At 42.8% G+C, this 18,358-nt stretch overlaps 7 protein-coding genes across 7 annotated transcripts; 4 read left to right on the top strand and 3 right to left on the bottom strand.

Moving 5' to 3' along the window:
• Nucleotides 1-1,319: 1,319 nt before the first annotated feature.
• Nucleotides 1,320-2,381, top strand: GLAREA_06107 (uncharacterized protein; the record flags this gene model as incomplete). Its single annotated transcript, XM_008081521.1, has 1 exon — nt 1,320-2,381. The coding sequence occupies one exon, from the start codon at nt 1,320-1,322 to the stop codon at nt 2,379-2,381; it is 1,062 nt and encodes a 353-aa protein (XP_008079712.1).
• A 1,060-nt stretch (nt 2,382-3,441) lies between these two features.
• Nucleotides 3,442-4,390, bottom strand: GLAREA_06106 (uncharacterized protein; the record flags this gene model as incomplete). Its single annotated transcript, XM_008081520.1, has 2 exons — nt 3,442-3,858; nt 3,908-4,390. The coding sequence occupies 2 exons, from the start codon at nt 4,388-4,390 to the stop codon at nt 3,442-3,444; spliced, it is 900 nt and encodes a 299-aa protein (XP_008079711.1).
• A 360-nt stretch (nt 4,391-4,750) lies between these two features.
• Nucleotides 4,751-5,528, top strand: GLAREA_06105 (uncharacterized protein; the record flags this gene model as incomplete). Its single annotated transcript, XM_008081519.1, has 3 exons — nt 4,751-5,080; nt 5,148-5,315; nt 5,400-5,528. 3 exons carry the CDS (start codon nt 4,751-4,753, stop codon nt 5,526-5,528), a joined length of 627 nt encoding a protein of 208 aa, XP_008079710.1.
• Nucleotides 5,529-6,570: 1,042 nt separating this feature from the next.
• GLAREA_06104 (Clavaminate synthase-like protein) lies at nt 6,571-7,772 on the top strand (the record flags this gene model as incomplete). The annotated part of the gene is made up of 5 exons (XM_008081518.1): nt 6,571-6,829; nt 6,873-6,967; nt 7,021-7,134; nt 7,186-7,518; nt 7,602-7,772. The coding sequence occupies 5 exons, from the start codon at nt 6,571-6,573 to the stop codon at nt 7,770-7,772; spliced, it is 972 nt and encodes a 323-aa protein (XP_008079709.1).
• Nucleotides 7,773-9,929: 2,157 nt separating this feature from the next.
• Nucleotides 9,930-10,724, bottom strand: GLAREA_06103 (uncharacterized protein; the record flags this gene model as incomplete). The annotated part of the gene is made up of 2 exons (XM_008081517.1): nt 9,930-10,565; nt 10,662-10,724. The coding sequence occupies 2 exons, from the start codon at nt 10,722-10,724 to the stop codon at nt 9,930-9,932; spliced, it is 699 nt and encodes a 232-aa protein (XP_008079708.1).
• Nucleotides 10,725-11,487: 763 nt separating this feature from the next.
• On the top strand, nt 11,488-12,405 carry GLAREA_06102 (uncharacterized protein; the record flags this gene model as incomplete). The annotated part of the gene is made up of 3 exons (XM_008081516.1): nt 11,488-11,917; nt 11,962-12,040; nt 12,090-12,405. The coding sequence occupies 3 exons, from the start codon at nt 11,488-11,490 to the stop codon at nt 12,403-12,405; spliced, it is 825 nt and encodes a 274-aa protein (XP_008079707.1).
• A 185-nt stretch (nt 12,406-12,590) lies between these two features.
• GLAREA_06101 (Thiolase-like protein) lies at nt 12,591-13,990 on the bottom strand (the record flags this gene model as incomplete). Its single annotated transcript, XM_008081515.1, has 3 exons — nt 12,591-12,752; nt 12,798-13,520; nt 13,583-13,990. 3 exons carry the CDS (start codon nt 13,988-13,990, stop codon nt 12,591-12,593), a joined length of 1,293 nt encoding a protein of 430 aa, XP_008079706.1.
• Between the last annotated feature and the right edge of the window lie 4,368 nt (nt 13,991-18,358).

Raw genomic sequence — 18,358 nt, 5'->3', positions numbered from 1 at the left:
TGCAAAGAAGCTATTTTTGTCCTGTTCTCCAGCCAGCTAGGCCTCTTTTCTCTGTTAGTCTGTTAGTCTGTTGAACTCTTCTAGGCACGCGCGCCAGTGAAGAATATACCAGCAATTTCAGACCATCCATTTACCAACACCTTCCGTTCGCCATCACAGCTTGTTTCCCTCTTCCGATGTCGCCGAAACAGACAGTTTCACGGTGTGGAGGCTGCAAGATGCTGTGCCTTAGACTCGCATGAGCTCTTCTGAATTATTCATTCTGAATTATTCAAGTGATCAGAGAGAGACATGCCTCACACGCCTCAGTCTGCTCCGCCTCGTGGGCTGTGAATTGGTGGAGGTGTGGGGTGTGGCTGACCAGCTAGACTACGAATTACTTGCCTGAGGCATGTCAGCTGCTGCTACTCAATTCAAGCAATGTGCGGGTGTGCTCTGTGCTCTGTGCTCTGTGCAGACAGCTCTTGTCCGGGGGTCGAGGTGAGCCAAACCGAGCACAGGACGGTCTTGACTGTCATTCCTTCGTCCCTTTCCCCCCCTGCGTGGACCTGGGTTGCCGCCTCCTCCACCAGGAAGCTCATGAATTGGGTGACCGGCCCACTGACTGGGACGACTCCTCGAGCGGCAAGGGTGCGGCAGGCCGCCAGTCCCAAGAGATCCACTCTGCATACCCAGGTCCAGGTGTGTACTGTATGTCCCCAGCGAAACCTCACAGTCATACGGCCACCATCTAGGCAGACAGAGAGACATTGTCAGAGCGTGCGCGATACTAACTAAAGCACCATGTCAATTGTATAAGACTTCCTCAGTCCCCACCATCAATTTGCTTCCATTCTCATTCATCACTGTCAATTGCTCCAGCACATCACTTCACATACATCGCTCGCTCATACACAGCTTCATCCGATCCGCAATCCTCGTCTCACCCATAGCTTTGCTCAGCCTTACCATTCGGTGAACTCAAACATCTCACAGAACCGCATTCATATATACCGATTGATATCACCGCCTCCGTCCGCAACAAGTACATCCCCCCCTCGAGCGACACTATAAACCCACTCCTTTTCCGCATGAGTCCTTCATGTCGTTCGCGCAATCACTAGATCCCGGCGTCCGATTACAATTCATTCCTGATCCAGGCGACTGACAACCAACCTTTGGGACGACTTCATAAAGAGGACTCTTTCCCACACAGATCCAAATCCAACTTCGTTCGAAACCAATCTTCGAATACCAAACCAACCTCGTACACCACACACACCAAAAACAGAACCGTCGACGTTGCCATTCAAAGGCATATAAACACTTCAACGAACACAATGTGCGTGACACACGTTTACTCGGACCGCTACCCGGACGGGGAAACGATTCCCTTTCGCCGCCTCATAACCTGCCAATATGGCAAGCCAGGACGGCCATGCTCAACACACAGTACCATTGAGGAACCACTTCGCAACATCAATTGGGGTGAAGAAACCACAGAGGAGCGTCTCCGCCCAGTGATCTACCACGCTCAGCACCGTCCTCTAACTCCTCCTCACTCGCCACATGGCTCTCACCACAGACACTCTTCTTCCGAATCTGCTGGTCACCGCCGTAAACCATCCAAACGTCTTTTGTCACCATTGAGACCTACTAGGCAGCACAGAAAGGAACGCATCGTGATCGTGGATTCCCCACCAACCCCAAGGACTCCACCTCAACACTTTAGTCAGACTTTCACTGCTCCTTCATCGCCTGCCACACCTACATATCGTACCTCACACGAAGCCTCCCGGGATCGTCCCATCATTGTCGACGAGCGACCTTTCCGTCGCAACCCTCACTCCATGGGCCCCGTTTTTGGCGACCGCCGCCCAGCAACCCCCCGCGCGTCACGGGAACATTCTCGCCCACGCCAACACCAAGCATGGGACTCTCCGTCCTCGTCTCACACATCTTTCAACTCCCGTCTTCGCTTCGAAGAGGAAGAGGCCGCCGCTCGTGCCCGCGAGTTCAAGAAGAGAGACGCTGAACGCCAAGTCCGTCGGGAATTAGACGCTCGTGAGGCCGAACGCAAACTTCGCGAGGATTTGAAAGCCAGAAGGGCTAAGGAAGAGAGAAGGGCCAAAGAAGAGTTCTTCAGACGGCAAGACGAGGAAATCAACGCCAGACCAGCTGTTCCACTGGTCCCTTTATCTCGCCGGCAGACCGTGGTGGATCAGGAGTTACCTTATATGATGGGCGCTCTTGCCGTGGGAACGGATCGCACGGGGAATGAAGAGGAAGCAATGAAACGTCGATTGAGGGAGCGACAGCTTCCCAAGCGACGATCCAGTGTCGGGCCGGCTCAAAGACGCCACCGAGTTGCTTACGATGATGGCATGTATCGATGGGAGTAAATTCCCATCTCAGGATCTCGGTTAAGCTTGGATTTTGTTTGCCTTTTGGAAAAGGATGTTGGAAATACTCTGTACTGCTTGTGTATCTGTAACTTCCATTAAGGGTCCGCTATAGATGGCGTCCTTCTGGAAATTGCGATGATCATTTTGGAACTATATTTACGTTATTCGGGATCTTTTGGGTCACAGTACATCCTAAACAGGAAAAGAAGAATATCTGGGTTTTAGATAGATCTCGCGAATGGAATCATATTATTTCCCGCGCTCTTTTGCTTAAAATTTGCCCCATGTGACCTCACAAACCATCTTCACCTGACACGTTAAGACATCCCTAGATCTCGTATTTCAACCACCATACCCACCAAACCTCGGGATGACATCTCTCTAACGCCACCGACCAACTTCAACCGATCATCATACCGCAATTAGGTGACGATAACAATTCTTATCGTGCCGCAAAGCGGGGTTCTGCTGCCTGGCCTGCCTGTTCCCCTTTCCCCCTAATCCTCCTCGCCTAATTTTCGATGTCAGAAGTCTAATTGCTCCTCACCTGTGTCTTCTTCCGGACGTTGAGGTATTAGTCTGTTTGTTTGTTTATTTCCGATGGTTTATGTTTGGGCACAGGGAAAGTGGGATATTCAGTTGTTGTCTTGGGGCACTCTAGGCAGAGACGTGAGATATGGTGAGACAGATGGGGGTGAGAGTGGAGTTGGGGTTGGTTGGTAAGTGTGGAGGGTAAACGTATCTAGTGTGTGAATGTCGAAGAGGAGTGACGCTGACGATGGAGTATTCTAAGTCAGAGTAGCTCAGTGGCGGGGAAGAGATTGGATACACTTGATACCATAGCTGATTGTTAATAAAAAAGATGATCTCTGCCCAGCTCATTCCATCATGAACTTGATCGTGCTGAAAAGCCCGGTGGCTACTTATGAGCAAATACCCCGTTTAAATCTGTGCTATTGTGCCTGGCAAATCAATTTACTCTTGTAGTTGTTTGAATCATAATTCAACTTGAGGCGGGTGGGTCGAATATATTAATTAATTAAAGATGGCTTTCGCATTAGCGCTTACGGAGAGATTTTCTCGGTCGACTATCGTCTATTCCTCCTTGATATACTCTCTTGGTTTCTGGGCAATCTGCTCTTAGATGAGGCCCATCACAATTATAGCAGGGTCCTTTGGTAGGAGAAAACGCCTTTTCGCCGGAAAGTGATGACAACCCATTGATATTAACCTCTTTCTTCTTGCGCTGCTTAGCTAGCTTTTCACCTTTCTTCTTTTCCGCCTTCTTCTTAGCTTTACGTTCTGACTTTAGTCGTTGCGCCGCTTCAGCTTGAGAGGCCCTCAGCAAGGCATCAGTAGGATTGTTGGAATCGCTCGATGAATCGTCGGAGTTTGCTGAAAAATCTTTTGCATCCTCGTCCTCATTTTCGGATGTGGAATCCGAGGAGTCATCTAAGGAGGGATTTTGCTGTCGCTGCAAAGATGTTAATATAACAGCAAAATAATGCTGGGAAACAACATACTTCAAGTATCCGATTGAATTTCCCAAAACTTCGGCGGCCTACAAGCAATGGTCTATCATGTACGTCTTCCTCACTCAAAGACTGTATCTGTGGGGCCGACAAGCTGTCAAGGTTCGCGAAACCGGTTGGAACAACCTGTAGTGTCGTTGTATACGTCTTTAGAGGGCGTTTCTCGTCCTCGAAATTCAATACCCATCTCGTGTCGCCAGCCTCTGCCGCCTGTCTATCAAGCGCAGCTTGCCGTATTGCCTCTTCCTCCCCGAGCGCCTTTTGGACGGCCAGATTATTTGCGAGAGCGTTGACATCGAAGGCCACAGCCGATGGGTCTGCATCCTTTTTCCTTCGTTTCTGTGGGCGCTCGTCCGGAACCACGGGCGAAGGAGACGTCGGCGATGCAGCTGCCCTTTGCATAAACTTCATTGTGAGCAGGCGCGAGGACATGGCCTTCGGGGCACTCCCCGGCGTACTCGTGGTGCTTGCCATGATGATCGTGTGTGGAGGAAAATCCGAACCGAGTTGGAATTTGACCTATTTCTCAGTCTGAATAGCCGCGGCGTCAGTGTCGAACCAGAGAGGAAATCGTTTGCTCCAATTCATGAGATTCTGGTATTGGGTTGGGTTTTGACAAGAATATATGATAAATGGGAAGCAGAATCAGACCCTGATTTGGACAGCAGTAAATGCATCATCGAGCATCCCGCGCCGGCACAACCTCGGTGGTCTAGACTGTAGCAGCCGCTTAGTCAATTTCTAGCTTCCCGTCTGTTCCAGCTCCAAGAAGGAGGACGACAATGAGATAGCTTTAACGTCGACCAAGCCGCAGGATTTGAGCTCTCCGCACCAATGCTTCCCACAATCAGATCACGAGCCGCATGGCAAATTTCGAAACGAATTCAAACTGCTTCACGGCGAAGCTATGCGTTTTCCGCCAACGATCAACAAGAAATTAACGACCCTACCCCCCAGAAGGACGTTCCGAACGTTTCCAAGACCAATGAGCTTCCAACTGAGGCGGTCCACACATCAACCTCTTTGCAGGAAAAGACTGAAGATGCAGAACACAGGAGGGTAACGCAGGCGCCAAACCGAGCCGTGGCGTGGTCCAGGAGTCAAAACCCAAGAGCAAAAGCGATGTCAGGCCCGAGATTCGAACAAACCATTATGGAGGCTCAGGTATGTCAATCCGTCCATCCATCTTCATATGTACACCTGATCAGAGACGAACTAATCGATGACCTAGCCTGCACCCCAAGCAGCTATTACTCTAATTCATCAGCAGCCAGTGCGCTGGACACATGAGCGAATGGTCGCATGCGACGGCGGTGGTGGGCCATTGGGTCATCCAAGAATATTCATCAACGTTGATAAACCCCAAATCTGCATGTGTACATACTGTGGTCTTCCATTTGTAAGCTATGCTCGACAACCCAGATCGGCATCATTTTATTCCCATAGCGTTCACTTATGGAGGTTAACGACTAACATATGTCAGGCAAACGAACATCATCGCGCGCATCTCGAGTCCTTACATACAACACCATATCCTTTGGAGCCGCAGGGCAAAGCTGCTGAGGTTCCCGAGTCGCAGCGTATTACAGATGAGGCCTTGGGTCAGAGATGAAGAGAAGCTCCGTGAGTCGACTATGTATATAGATACTATGACCATTGTGTATTTCTGAATACTCCAGATGAACAGCCCATTTACTGTGATTACGGTGTGCCCCGTCGTCTGAGTCCAATTTCCCGTCCAACGAACTACGTCGTCTCCAGTTGCAACAACTAATGGAAATGCGTAAGCTATCAGATCTCGGATACTGTCTACGAATTTCATAACGCCCAGCTCAGGGATGTGATCGACTCTAATTCCCGGAATTGATTGATGGAATTAAAGACTCTTATCCCGCTTCAATATTGAAGCAGTCTCTTGAAAGCGCCCTTTCCCCATCCTATCGGACGTGTTTGACATCTGAAATACTCGCTGGACCGCGCTCTTGTGAGTTGTGCCAGATACTCGGCTAGATCACTCTATTGACGTGAGCCATCCTACTGGTGGCTTTTATGCATCCTATCCACTTACGATTAGTGGGACGCCTTTAGCACACTGTTGACTGAAACGACCTGTTTATACCTACATTGCTCAGTCGGTCTAGTGATCGGGGTGCGGCTATGTAATCAACACATTCGCAGCTCTGTATAGAGTAGTCTACCTGAACTTGACGCGATCCGAGGGTAAGACGCTTGCCCTATTTTCGGAAGTGGGAGAGTAGACACAAATTTTAGGCATGTTAGAATCGAGTTACAAGTCCATAGATGATAGGACTCATGCTTCTGTGGATTTGAAGTCCGACGAATTTTAGTGCGTGATATGTCGAATTCACGACAGCACCAGTGAAGCTTAGTATATCGTCCAATATTGACTATCGTATGTCCTAACTGTAGAAGAGTATGAAATTTTGGGAGAGTCAAGAGTGGGTTATCTACTTGGCCAACCATACGACTGGCTCCGCTGAGCGCGTTCTCACATGCAAACCAAACACACCCCATCCACGGACGGTGATATATATTCTCTGTTCGTGTCGATTTGGCGATAATTCAAGTGTCTGGACATTTAGAAATTTGGCAGATAAAGCTCCACCTGGGATCATCCTCGCTCAACTGCAAGCATGCCCAGTTCGTACAATGAGCCGAAAGAGTCTACAGACGCTGCTCGTCTCATCTATCCTACCACCGAGGAATCGGCCGCCGCTCTTTACAACGCACAGAATATCACTTCAGCTCTCGAAGCTCTGCACCAAGATGGATTCGTCGTGTTGAAGTCCGTGGTTAATGTTTCGCATATTCACAAGATTAATGAGTATATGAGAGTAGAAGCAGATGATTTGCTCCAGCGCAACGCAAAGCCTTTCAACCAAGGCGTGAACTGTAAGTAGATGCCTGGCCATGAGATATTTACTGATGGAAGAAGCAAACATTCTTCAGGGACCGCCTGTCGCAGATTCGCAGTATTTGTTTAACGATGTCTTTTTCAATCCTTTCGTCATTCAAATCATGAATGCGTCAGTAAAGCTTTAAAGACCCATTCGGTGTTAGCAATAGAGGTGCTGACATCTTAGAGTTATCTGGGTGCTAATCCAATCTGGAATTTCATGACGGGGAATAACGCTATACCGAGGACGTATGGCCTTCGTCAGCCTGTCCACAAAGATATCACCTTCTTCCATCCGCAGGTATATCTTCTGGATCCCGTGGTGTATGAAATGTTAATAATCGTTTTCAAGTGCCCTTTCTATGTAATCGCAAACATCCCTCTTTGCCCTTTCAACAGGACAACGGGGTCCACTGAATTCTGGCTTGGTTCTCATGCCTCTACTTCTGGTCAAGATCAGCAGGTTACTACGACTGAAAGCACGCTCGCAAACGCAAATCTCCGAGTAGGAGAACCGATGACATTTCTACGCGATGATGTGCGGGAGGAAAGAAGGCAGATCAGACCTCCACTTCAGCCTGCTTGTGAGGAGGGAGACATTATGCTAAGAGACTTGAGAACGTGGCATGCGGGTATGCCAAACGAGAGTGATAGTTACCGGATTATGCTAGCGTTAGGTTACCAGGTATGTGAACCAATCTGTCTTTCGTCTCTTTCTCTTGCAAGACTATAGGCCCTTGAATCCCTCGCGGCTGACTGCCCACACAGGCGCAATGGTACCCAAATCATACTCTGCGCTCCAAACTGCCATTGTCACAAGGCAACTTTTTCATGAGCCATGGAGGGCAGCCTATAGAAGTTCGAGCTGATCTTTTGCCCGAAGGTAATGATTTTGGAGTTCTCAACGATGTCTTCGAATTTCGTCCCAGTGTTCCATAGCCAAGCAGCAACGGGCTCCATATTGTTCACACCGCGAACGCCAAATCTGCACAAATACTTGAATATTTTGCATTCTTTGTGTTAAGGGTTTCGAAAATAAATGGAAACAAAAAATCATGTTGCACGTCGAGCACCAGTTCCATACTTTTCCTTCGATGGTAACCTACAACCCATGTCATACTCGACCTCTCAGGATTCCTCGCACACCATTATTTCGCCAAGCCCTGCTGTGATAATCGCGTATTCAATGATCAAGAACTTGAATTAATTTCTTTTAACTTGCGATGCCGCTAGGCTAACACAATGGAACTCCTCTTTTGATCCGAGCCGCCATCGCTGCCGAGAGGTTCCCTGTCGGTGGAAGATATCTCACATGGAATAAATTAAGACAGCGCCGAGCTTTTCCATAAATTCTACGTTCAAATCCAACACCTAGGCTGCATCCGGCTGGGCTACCTATGTTGTCACTAGATTGTTCTTAGACGTTTCTCTAGTGCTACCTAGCATTCTGCAACACTTCCTTTGATATATCATTAGAACTGAATTCTCACGGTTTTCAGTTGGCATAAGTAAAATGCTTTGGCCGAACCAAAACCATGCGCAGATCCTCACATCTGCAAATCGAACTGTCGCAGGGGATTGCAGTCTTTCCACTCCCGAGCTAATATGATTGATTCTCTAATTCAAACTTTGGGGTTTTGAAACCGATGAGCCGCTAGATTACGAAGTCTTGCTTACAGATATTCAATATACATCTGGGATGCCATCCATATTCATATCGAGCTTTTTGCCTTATGCAGGTAGGTTATATATTCACAATTTCATCAGATCGAGAAGAGACGAGCGGTAGCAAAGGTACAATCAAGCATCTTGGACCCCTTTCTAGCTGCACCGTGGTCTAGTAACAAGAGTTTCCTCCAGGAAAACAATGCTGTCTATTCAGACATCATTTTCAACGAAATTGCAAAACGGATAATTATCTCTCTGAAAATAAGCTCGTGCTCATTTGGTATTAGATAGTTAAAAAAAAACCCATACAGGAGTGACCATAATTAGTACAGAGTTAGCTTAAACAAGATAGTCAATACAAACAATGTATGTAGAATATTATTTTCAGACAAGCATTAACACTCTTAATTACCTTAGCAGTTTGTTTACTAATGTCCGTATTAAATCCGTGGTAGGGTTGAATTGCAACCATCGAATTCAGACAGAGTGAGGTAAACTTTTAGTCCCATTGCAATGTAAAGTTACACCACTGTAGTTGTAATAGAAGTCGGATGGCGTTTTCAGCACCATGTATAACCGAGTGTCAACACATCCAGGAATAATGATTCATATTTCATGTACCCAACTTCATAGGTTAAAGTGGCAGTCAGATACTTATCTTTTCCTCTTCTGGACTGATATATGGACCTACTTTAAATCATTGTACTTGATCTGAGGAGATCTAGATGAAAAAGTGTCAACAATCATCTTGTAGTGAAGGTCCTTACTTATCACTCAGGCTGCCACAACGTTGGTAGTTTGAAAGTCAGAAAGCCGTTTCAGGACGATTGGCACCATTCGGGGCAGCATCAGAAGCAAATTTTAGGCATCTCACATAGGTCGTAATTCACACTGTCACCATACGTAGGGAGTGTGAGTATAACTCTACCCCGTGAGCATACTACGTTTATCTACAAAGCCGATCGGCTATGCCTATCGAAAAATCATACTAGCCACCAGGCTAGAATTTATATCAGACAAATTGTGGGGGCAACCATGCTCATATAGAATGGTGTTGTGACCTAGGTACACATGTCAAAAGTACGCCTCTGTGACTGAAGTCGAGGTAGAAGACTCGGCAACCATATATGTCAGTCAGATGACCTTTTTAGAACCAGATAAATTCCATAACAAGACAATAATACTAGCTGTAACAAACAAAACATTAGGGAAAATTAAATCAACACCAACAGGAGAGCGTAGGAATTTCTAAACCCAGAAAAGAAAAGAAAAGAAAAGAAGAGAAAAAAAATCAACGGCCCCGGCCATATGCCCTGTAAATAACGAATCCCAAATAACTTGAGCGAAATGTTGACAGTAAAACGATGATCAAATGATTAAACCATTTCCCCATAGCGAATACACAGCAGATGGCTGGGCTCGCGGAAATTACAGGCTTTGATTTATTACATTGGCGAGAGGATCTGTTAATTCAGACGAGAGACCATCCAATAAAGTAGGGAGCTGACTCAACTGTCGAGGATGGACGACATTCATGGATACGGCTCGCTTGCTGATGGGAAAGTCGTCGTGATCAGCATGGCTTATTGGGTATGAGATGTCTATGAATGTTTCGGCGTGAGGAGTCACGAACGAGCTCATTGTTGGTTGCTTGGTTACAGCATGCCGAGCAGCAAGGACGTCTAGCAAGCCTAGGGGAATGAGCTCGCCATTTGTATTTGGCAGCAAATTCAAGAGATTGCTTCCACCCCCTGCAACGGGCTTTGCTCCAAGAACTGATAGAGCAACTCCATCCGTAGCTGCTGCCGTAACCTGAGACACCAGCGCCGTAGGGTTGGTGATATCGTCAAAGATTTGACGCTTTTTGTTTGCGTCTTTTTGGCCTAGTAAGTTCTGAAGGAAAGCCAAAGGATCTGCTGGACCACCGGCCACCTTTGGAGCACCAAGAAGCGCGATTGCTGCACCATCAGTCAACGAAGCGATGACTGATGCCAGAAGAGTGAACGGAAATCCGTTGGGTTGTCTCTTTTCCAGACCGTTGATGACAGACGGTGAGTTTGTGGTCTACATCACAAGTTAAATACGTTATACAAGGCTTTGTTCGTGTGATGCTTCTGAGTGAAAAGTGATGATGGCTAACAGCGATGCCGGAACACTTACGAATAGTGGTGCACCCAGAGCGACTGAGAAAACGCCAAGCATGAAACCTGCATTTAGATACATGTCTAATGCCCAGAATATGGAAAGAGAGCGGATAACTAGTAGCGGTTTAACAGATCACGAAGAGTGTAATGGGATTTGTATCCCCGGATGCTGTTCTGCCCGAGACTGTGATGAAGATCCCAGGAAGCATCTATAAGAGAGGACGAACGGCTAACTTATACCTCAAAGCAGTCCCTGGTAGTGAATCAATTACAAAAGTCGTAGATTGCATGGTATCGAAGATTTGGAACGACACTTTTGGGCTCAACAGACGTGCTTTGTGAATCGGTGTACGAGATCAGTACGCTCATCATTTGGATTCGGTGCCTACGATTGCCGACTTGTCAAACCAGTTGACGTGAGACGAAGCGATTGCCAAACCCATTTTCTGGGCTTTCTTCCAACTCCATCGCGAATTCACCGAGGATCTGCTTCCTTCACTTGATTCTTTATGACGAGTCTTGTAACAGGTTGCCACTCAGTATCTGTACGTGTGGACGCCAAAAGGTCTTCAAGCAAAGGAAACATAATTGTAAGACATTGATAGGGAGAACAAAGAAAAATGATTGCAAGCCGAGCTATCGGCATTTCCGTTGGACTAGATTTAGAAAGAATATCCTCTGAACCAAAATTGCCGTGCCGCAGGACATAGCTCAATTCACCCGAAAGACAATTCCAACAAATATTGGTCACGGGTTGGACCGGAATCGCCGCCATCAATTTCCATTTTCTCTTTTGGAAAGGAACGTAGGTTCTAACTTAGACATTACGTTATACCTTAAACATGTCAACCAAAGAGCCAATATACGAGGAAATCCTGTCTGGAGATTCATTCTCATCTGTAGAGGGTCACAACTCTAGTACTCAACGCACTCAGGTTCAAGTTTTGCCTTTAACTCTTTCGTCGCTGCTGTCTGTGGTCCTCGGCATCAGCTGCATCTACTTCTGGAGCCACAACAGCTGTGAAACACAGTATCAATATAGTTATCCGACGGAATGGTGTAAGTCACATTTGAAATTTCAAAGACCTATGTTAAACATGATAGCCCCTGCTAGGTCGGTTCTCGGGATCAAAAGAGATGTAATCTACACGAGTGCGTTGCGATATAATGACACATCCGGTGAAATTTATCGCGACTTCGATCCCGCAGCACCGCAATACGCAGGAGACCCTTCGCCAGCAATCGATGAAGCGTGGGGAAAGCTTTTAAGTGGTACGTTTACGTTGATATATTGCTTCAAGTGCTAAATTAGTCAGGTCAATATCTTGTAGTGCCTCCAGAGATCGCGATGAAAATGGATGACCCAGTCCCCATCAGTGACACGTATCTAGCAGAGTAAGTGATGAGCTACGAAAAAATATGCGGAGTGCTAACCAGAGCCTAGAGTTGAAGTAATGCATTCATTGCATTGCTTGAACGCCATTCGGAAGGCCCTGAATCCAGAATATTATGAAAGGCACAGTAGCCACAAGTTTCCGGAAGGGTTACAAAAAATGCATGTTATTCACTGCATCGAACAGCTACGCCAAACAATACAATGCGCGGGCGATTTGACCCCCGTACCACTCCGTCCATATGGAGACGCAGACAATGTTCAACTCATTGGAACCCCGATGGCACACACATGCCGCGACTGGGACGTTTTTCGACGTTGGTACAGTGAGAGAGGAGCTGAGTGGGGAAACATTGGCAGCATGTAAGAGCACATTTGGGGAAGTTTTTCTGTTAAAATTCTGGCCGCAATAAAACCAATGTCAGCGGCCCTGCAAAGGCAAGCAACAAGCCTGCATCCCACATGCATCGCCTGCTTCAAATATGTATCAACATGTATTCGCTACGGCGGTTGGAGGATTATTGCTTGGGCTGAGAATTTCGACGTAAAATATCATGGGTATTTTGAGAAGACGAGCGAGGCGTTGGTGCCTCCGAATCCAAAGCTATTTGACATAGAAACATTGACAATTTTATGCTGTGCAGAACCAGGAATGTAATTGCACCTGAAGCCAGTATCAAGACTCTCTAGATTGAGGGTGGGTGGCAGGACATCCTATACGTGTCAGTGTCTAGCTCATGCAGCCCCATACAGACATACCTCTTTCGTGGCAAGAATTGAAAATATAGCTTCAACTGCACCAGCAGCCCCCAGAAGATGACCGATTGCACCCTTGGTACTACTGACCGCGATCTGATACGCGCTCTCCTTGCCGTCCTCCCCAAGCATCAGGTGTTGGATTGCACTATTTTCGGCCGCATCTCCAAGTGGCGTACTTGTTGCATGTGCATTAATGTAGTCGACATTTTTCGGAGGAATATTTGCATTCCGCAAAGCCCGTTTCATAGCCAGGAAAGCGCCATGTCCGTCCGCTCGAGGAGCAGTTATATGATGTGCATCCCCGCTGCAGCCATAGCCGCGAACTTCTGCATATATCTGGGCACCACGAGCTTTGGCGTGTTCTAACTCCTCTAATATGATAACTCCGGCACCTTCAGCAATGACAAAGCCCTCTCTTGCTTTGTCGAAAGGACGGGAAGCCGACTTAGGATCATGATTAAAGGATGTAGCAAGTGACCTCGATCTTGCAAAGCCAGCAAGTGCAAGTGGGTGGATACACGACTCTGACCCTCCAGCAACCATCACATCGGCGTCTCCCAAGGCGATAAAGCGCGACGCATCGCCAATGGCATGAGCGCCAGTAGTACACGCTGTTGTAACGGCATGATTGGGCCCCTGAAGACCATACTTGATGGATATGTGTCCCGCCCCCAGGTTTATAAGTAATTGGGGCACAAATAATGGCGATACTTTTTTGTAGCCCTACGCAATCTTTCAGCAAATCTCTCAGCAAATAGCCCTACCCCAGCGTCAACAATGCTCACTGCTTTTTCGTAGGCAATACTGGTATCGTACAGTTCTTCCAAGTTCCCAATGCCGCTGCCGAGACAAACTCCGGTCGATTCCTTCTGTGCTTCTGTGGCCGGTCTCCAGTCGGCGTCTTGAAGAGCCATCTCTGTCGCAGCGATCGCATACTGGCTGAATTTTGCCATCCGTCGCTCTTCGCCTTTTGACAACCAGTCCAGCACTTGCCATCTATATTCGTCCTTGTTGCCATTGCCCGGAATGGTGCCTGCAATTGTGCTGGGAAGTGGCTGCCATCGCTCTTGAGGTTCGAGATCAGCAACGCTGACAATACCACTATGGCCAGCTATCAAACGGGTCCAAGTCTGCCGCACACCTACTCCTAATGGAGTGATCGCACCCAGACCTGTTACTACCACGCGTCGCATTGTTGAGCCATATGGATGTGCGGAGGAGGGGATCTTTAGGGCCTGGCCTACTACCTACCCATGCTACCGCGCAGGCGCCTGCAGTGCGCTAGTTGTGTTAGCGTCCCGAGCTCGTTTAACTCCAAGTTACTATTTTCGTCTAATAAGTTACTTATAACTCTAGATTCTAAGTTATCTATATAGATTATTTTATTATTATCTAATATAGTACTAAGTAATCTATTATTATTAAAGTAACTAGGTAAAAAAGAGTTAATAGTAGTCTCTTCTTCTTTTAATATAATATTACTTAAATAAGTAATATTACTACTAGAAAAGTTAGAAGTTTTAGAGTTTAACTTAAAATCTATAGTACTTTATACTTTAAAATTACTAAAACTAATATTTTTACTATATAAGTAATTACTAAACTAATCTTTTTTACTTATATTAAAATAGTTTCCTTTAACTATACTATATTTTATTTATAATACTTTATTTTTAGTAAAAGTCTTTTTATTATTATAGTAATTAATATTAGTACTATAATTAGTATAGTCTATATTTTAACTACTATAATATTATAGGAAAGTAGTATATATACTAAGGTATTATAGGCTAAGCCTTTAGTTAAAGTAGTAGAGTTATTTATAATAGTTTATAATTACTAAAAAAGAAAGAGAGATAGAGCCGTAGCTTCTTATATATAAATAAGGTAAGTAAGATAAGTTACGTATATATATATAACTTTAGTGTAGACTATACTAAGTACTACCTTCGAGTCTAACTCGTTACATAAGGTTTCTTAAAGAATATAATAAGTTTAATAAAGAAGAAAGTAGAAGTTAATTTAGACTTTAATATTTAAGTATATATAAGTACTACTAAAGAGGCGGACTTAGAGTTAGGGCTTTAGCGAGGCTTAATAAGTATTAAACGTAAGTATTATAACAATTTAGGTATTCTATATATAGTAGATAGAGGTTTTGTCGGATTAGTATATAAGTAAGTATATATAAGACTATTAGGTTATATACTCGAAGGTGTATTCGTTATAATAAGAGTAAGTTAAATAAATAAGATACTATTACTATAGTAAGTTAAGTATAAAGCTTCTATCTAAGAAAATTATAATTATTATATAGAACTTTCTTTCTTTAAGTTTAATAAGTTTACTTAGTAAATCTATCGAGCTTTTATTATTACGTAATAGTACCCTAAATTAGGGCCTACCCGCTAACCTAAATATAGCTAATATTAACTAAATAAAACTACTAAATAGTAGTTCTAGAAACTACTTAATTCTTATAACCTTGTTTAATCCTAAGACTTTTAGTCTTAAGAGTATTATAATACTAAGGACGACGCTACTTATAATACTATCCCCTATTTAGACTAGTAAGTCTATACGCTTAAGTACGACTAAGAAATACGTCGGTTAAAGACTATAGACTTCTCTTTCTTCTAATATACTATCTAATTATATAACTAAACGTTCTAATATTATAGCCCTTAGTAAATAAATTAATCTAACTAGAAAGAAGATAGTATCTTATTCTTATTACAAAAAGGTAGGAAAAGAGTATATAGTCTCTTAAGACTTAAAGTATAGTCGCTATAGTACCTATACTTCTACTAGAAAATCGTATAATATTAAAGAGATAAACCGAATACTTTTAGTTTATAACTAGAAAAGTGTAAAAGGTAAAATTTGGGATAAAGCGTAATAAAGACTAGATAACTTAATAATATATAAAAAGTATATATTTTACTTAAAGAACTTAAAACTATAGAGGGGATTTATAACTATATATAAACTTTAGAATAAGTTATTAGTAAGCTTTAAAGCTAAACTATTAACCTATAGTATAATTGCCGATATCTTAAGGGATTTAATTAACCTATAGTATAACTACCGATATCTTTAGATATCTAACTAGCCTATAGTATAAGTGCCGATATCTATACTATATAAAGTAGCCTATTAGATTAAATAGCGCTATACACACCTATATGCCGGTTAAATTACTAAGGCTTACTATATTATTATTCTTATCTCTAACGAATAGAAATAATAAGAATACGTAGACTTAGTTTAAACTATAGTACTACTAAGCCTTAACCTAATTAAGTATAGAAAGAGAATAATATAAGTATTTATTACTATATATTATATATAAAATTAACATTACTATAAAGGGTACTATAAGTAACGTAGTAATACTAAGTAAGTAAACGTAGCCCTTAGGAAAGCCCTATAATAAGGATAGCTCTTTAATAAGAAAAGGTAATAACGCTAGGACAAGGGACTTTATTTTAAGTATAGACTATCGGGCTATCTAGCTAGCTCTTATAGGAAATTCTAGCCTTAGAAGAGAAAGAATAAGTCTATTAATATAACTATTAGATATACCTTATATCCTATAAGCTACCGAGAACTTACTAAAACTAAGCTTAACGTACTAGATATCTACTAATAACTAGAGATAACGGAGCTCGACGCCGATTCTTTCGATTAAGCCCTTAATAGATAGGCTAGCGGTAGCTAAGAGATAGAAGAGAATCTAAATAATAATACTACTATATCTTCTTTCTCCTCTTCGTCGTTAGATACTAGCGACTATACCTTAGGCTAGAGATAACCTACTAAGAGTAAGTTTTAGGAATTTACTAGGGCCCTAGAGGACTATCGAACCTATAAGAATAGAGATAATAGGAAAATCTTTAAAGTCTCTACCTACTTAGAGGGTACCGAACCTCTTATTAGTATAACTTATTAGGTAGTCTATACCGACTACTACCGGACTACCTTCTATACTAGCCTAGACTACGTCGTTAAGTATAAGTAACCGGCCGAGAAAGTCGAGAAGTTTATAGACGTTATTAAGTTTAGTAATATCTAGAAAATCGTTTACTAGTAGCGAGATTACCGCCTTTAAAAACGAATAATTACCGAGCCTTAGTAACCTAACGAGCAAGCCTTAGAAGTAGTATATAGAACCTTTAATAACATTATTAAAGTAAGGGTTTCTTACTAGCTTATTAGTTTTACTTAAATAGAATAGGTCTAGGAATACTAGTATACTAGCGAAACTATATTCGAGAAAACGAGACTATATACTATAAATAATATTATAGCTACTACTAATAGATAAGAGAAACTCGAATTTTAAGTAAAATTTAAAGGCTAAGATATCCGGGTTCTACTAGACTTAGATACTACTAAGAACTTTATATCTCTAAGAGTAAAGGCTAGAATAAACGTACTCTTAGTTAATATCTAACCTTATTCGCTAGAGGTTATAGATAAAACTAAGATTACTTATAATAATAGAATTATTACCTAAGTAATAGCGCCTTCTACCCTAATACTAGAAGAAGAATATATAGAAAACGTCTAGTTTAATATCGCTATTATCGGTAATTATAAGGCTATTCTTAGGATACCCTAGATTATAAAGTATAACCTAGATATCGACTAAGTTAAGAAAACGTTAAGTTTTATATAATACTACTATAAGGGTTTATAGTAACTAGAAGGCTAGAGAGAGGTTTATACTACCTTCTCTAAAGCGTCCGAATATCTTAAAGAAATAGAGGGTCCTCTATAGAAAGTCGATAACTAAGGTAAGTAATAGATACTTATATAGTATAGAGAATTTAGGAAATTATTTAAAAACCCGGAAGACTTTTAAGCCTTACTTAAATATTAACTATAGGACTATAAAATTAACTTTAAAGAAGGGGTAAAGTATCTCTTAGAAACCTTAAGACGCTACTATTTAGATACCGCTAGAATACTAGAGAAATATATTAAAATAGTACTTAAGAAAGGCTAGATTAAAGTATCTAAATCGCTAATAGTATCTAATATACTAGTCGCTAATAAACCTAGCGATAATAAAGAAAGACCTTATAGAGACTTCTAAAGAGTAAATAAAATTACTATTAGAGACTAATATCTATTACCTAATACCTAGTACTTATAGGACAAGCTAGCTAAAGTAAGGATATTTACTAAAGTCGACTAGAAGAACGCCTTTAACCTAATATAGATTAAAGAAGGTTATAAATAGAAGACCGCTTTTATTATACCTTCTACCCTACTAGTATACCTATATTAGCTTTGTTAGCTAACTTACCTAGTTCTTGTTTATTTCTTACTTCTTTAGATATTAAAGTATAAGTAAGAGAACCTAGGATTTTAATACTACTAATATCTGGCTTAGTATTAAAGATAGAGGTATAAGGGATAGTCTTAGTAGTACTATTATAAGTACGATTTTTAATATATACTATAGATTTAATTAAGTAAGGCTATAAGAATAGAGGTATATTCTTTTCGTTATATAAAGTAATTTACCTTTCTATAATATATCTATTTAGCCT

Source organism: Glarea lozoyensis (assembly GCF_000409485.1).
Source record: "Glarea lozoyensis ATCC 20868 chromosome Unknown GLAREA15, whole genome shotgun sequence".
Taxonomy (NCBI): domain Eukaryota; kingdom Fungi; phylum Ascomycota; class Leotiomycetes; order Helotiales; family Helotiaceae; genus Glarea; species Glarea lozoyensis.
This window is presented reverse-complemented; position numbering and strand designations above follow the sequence as displayed.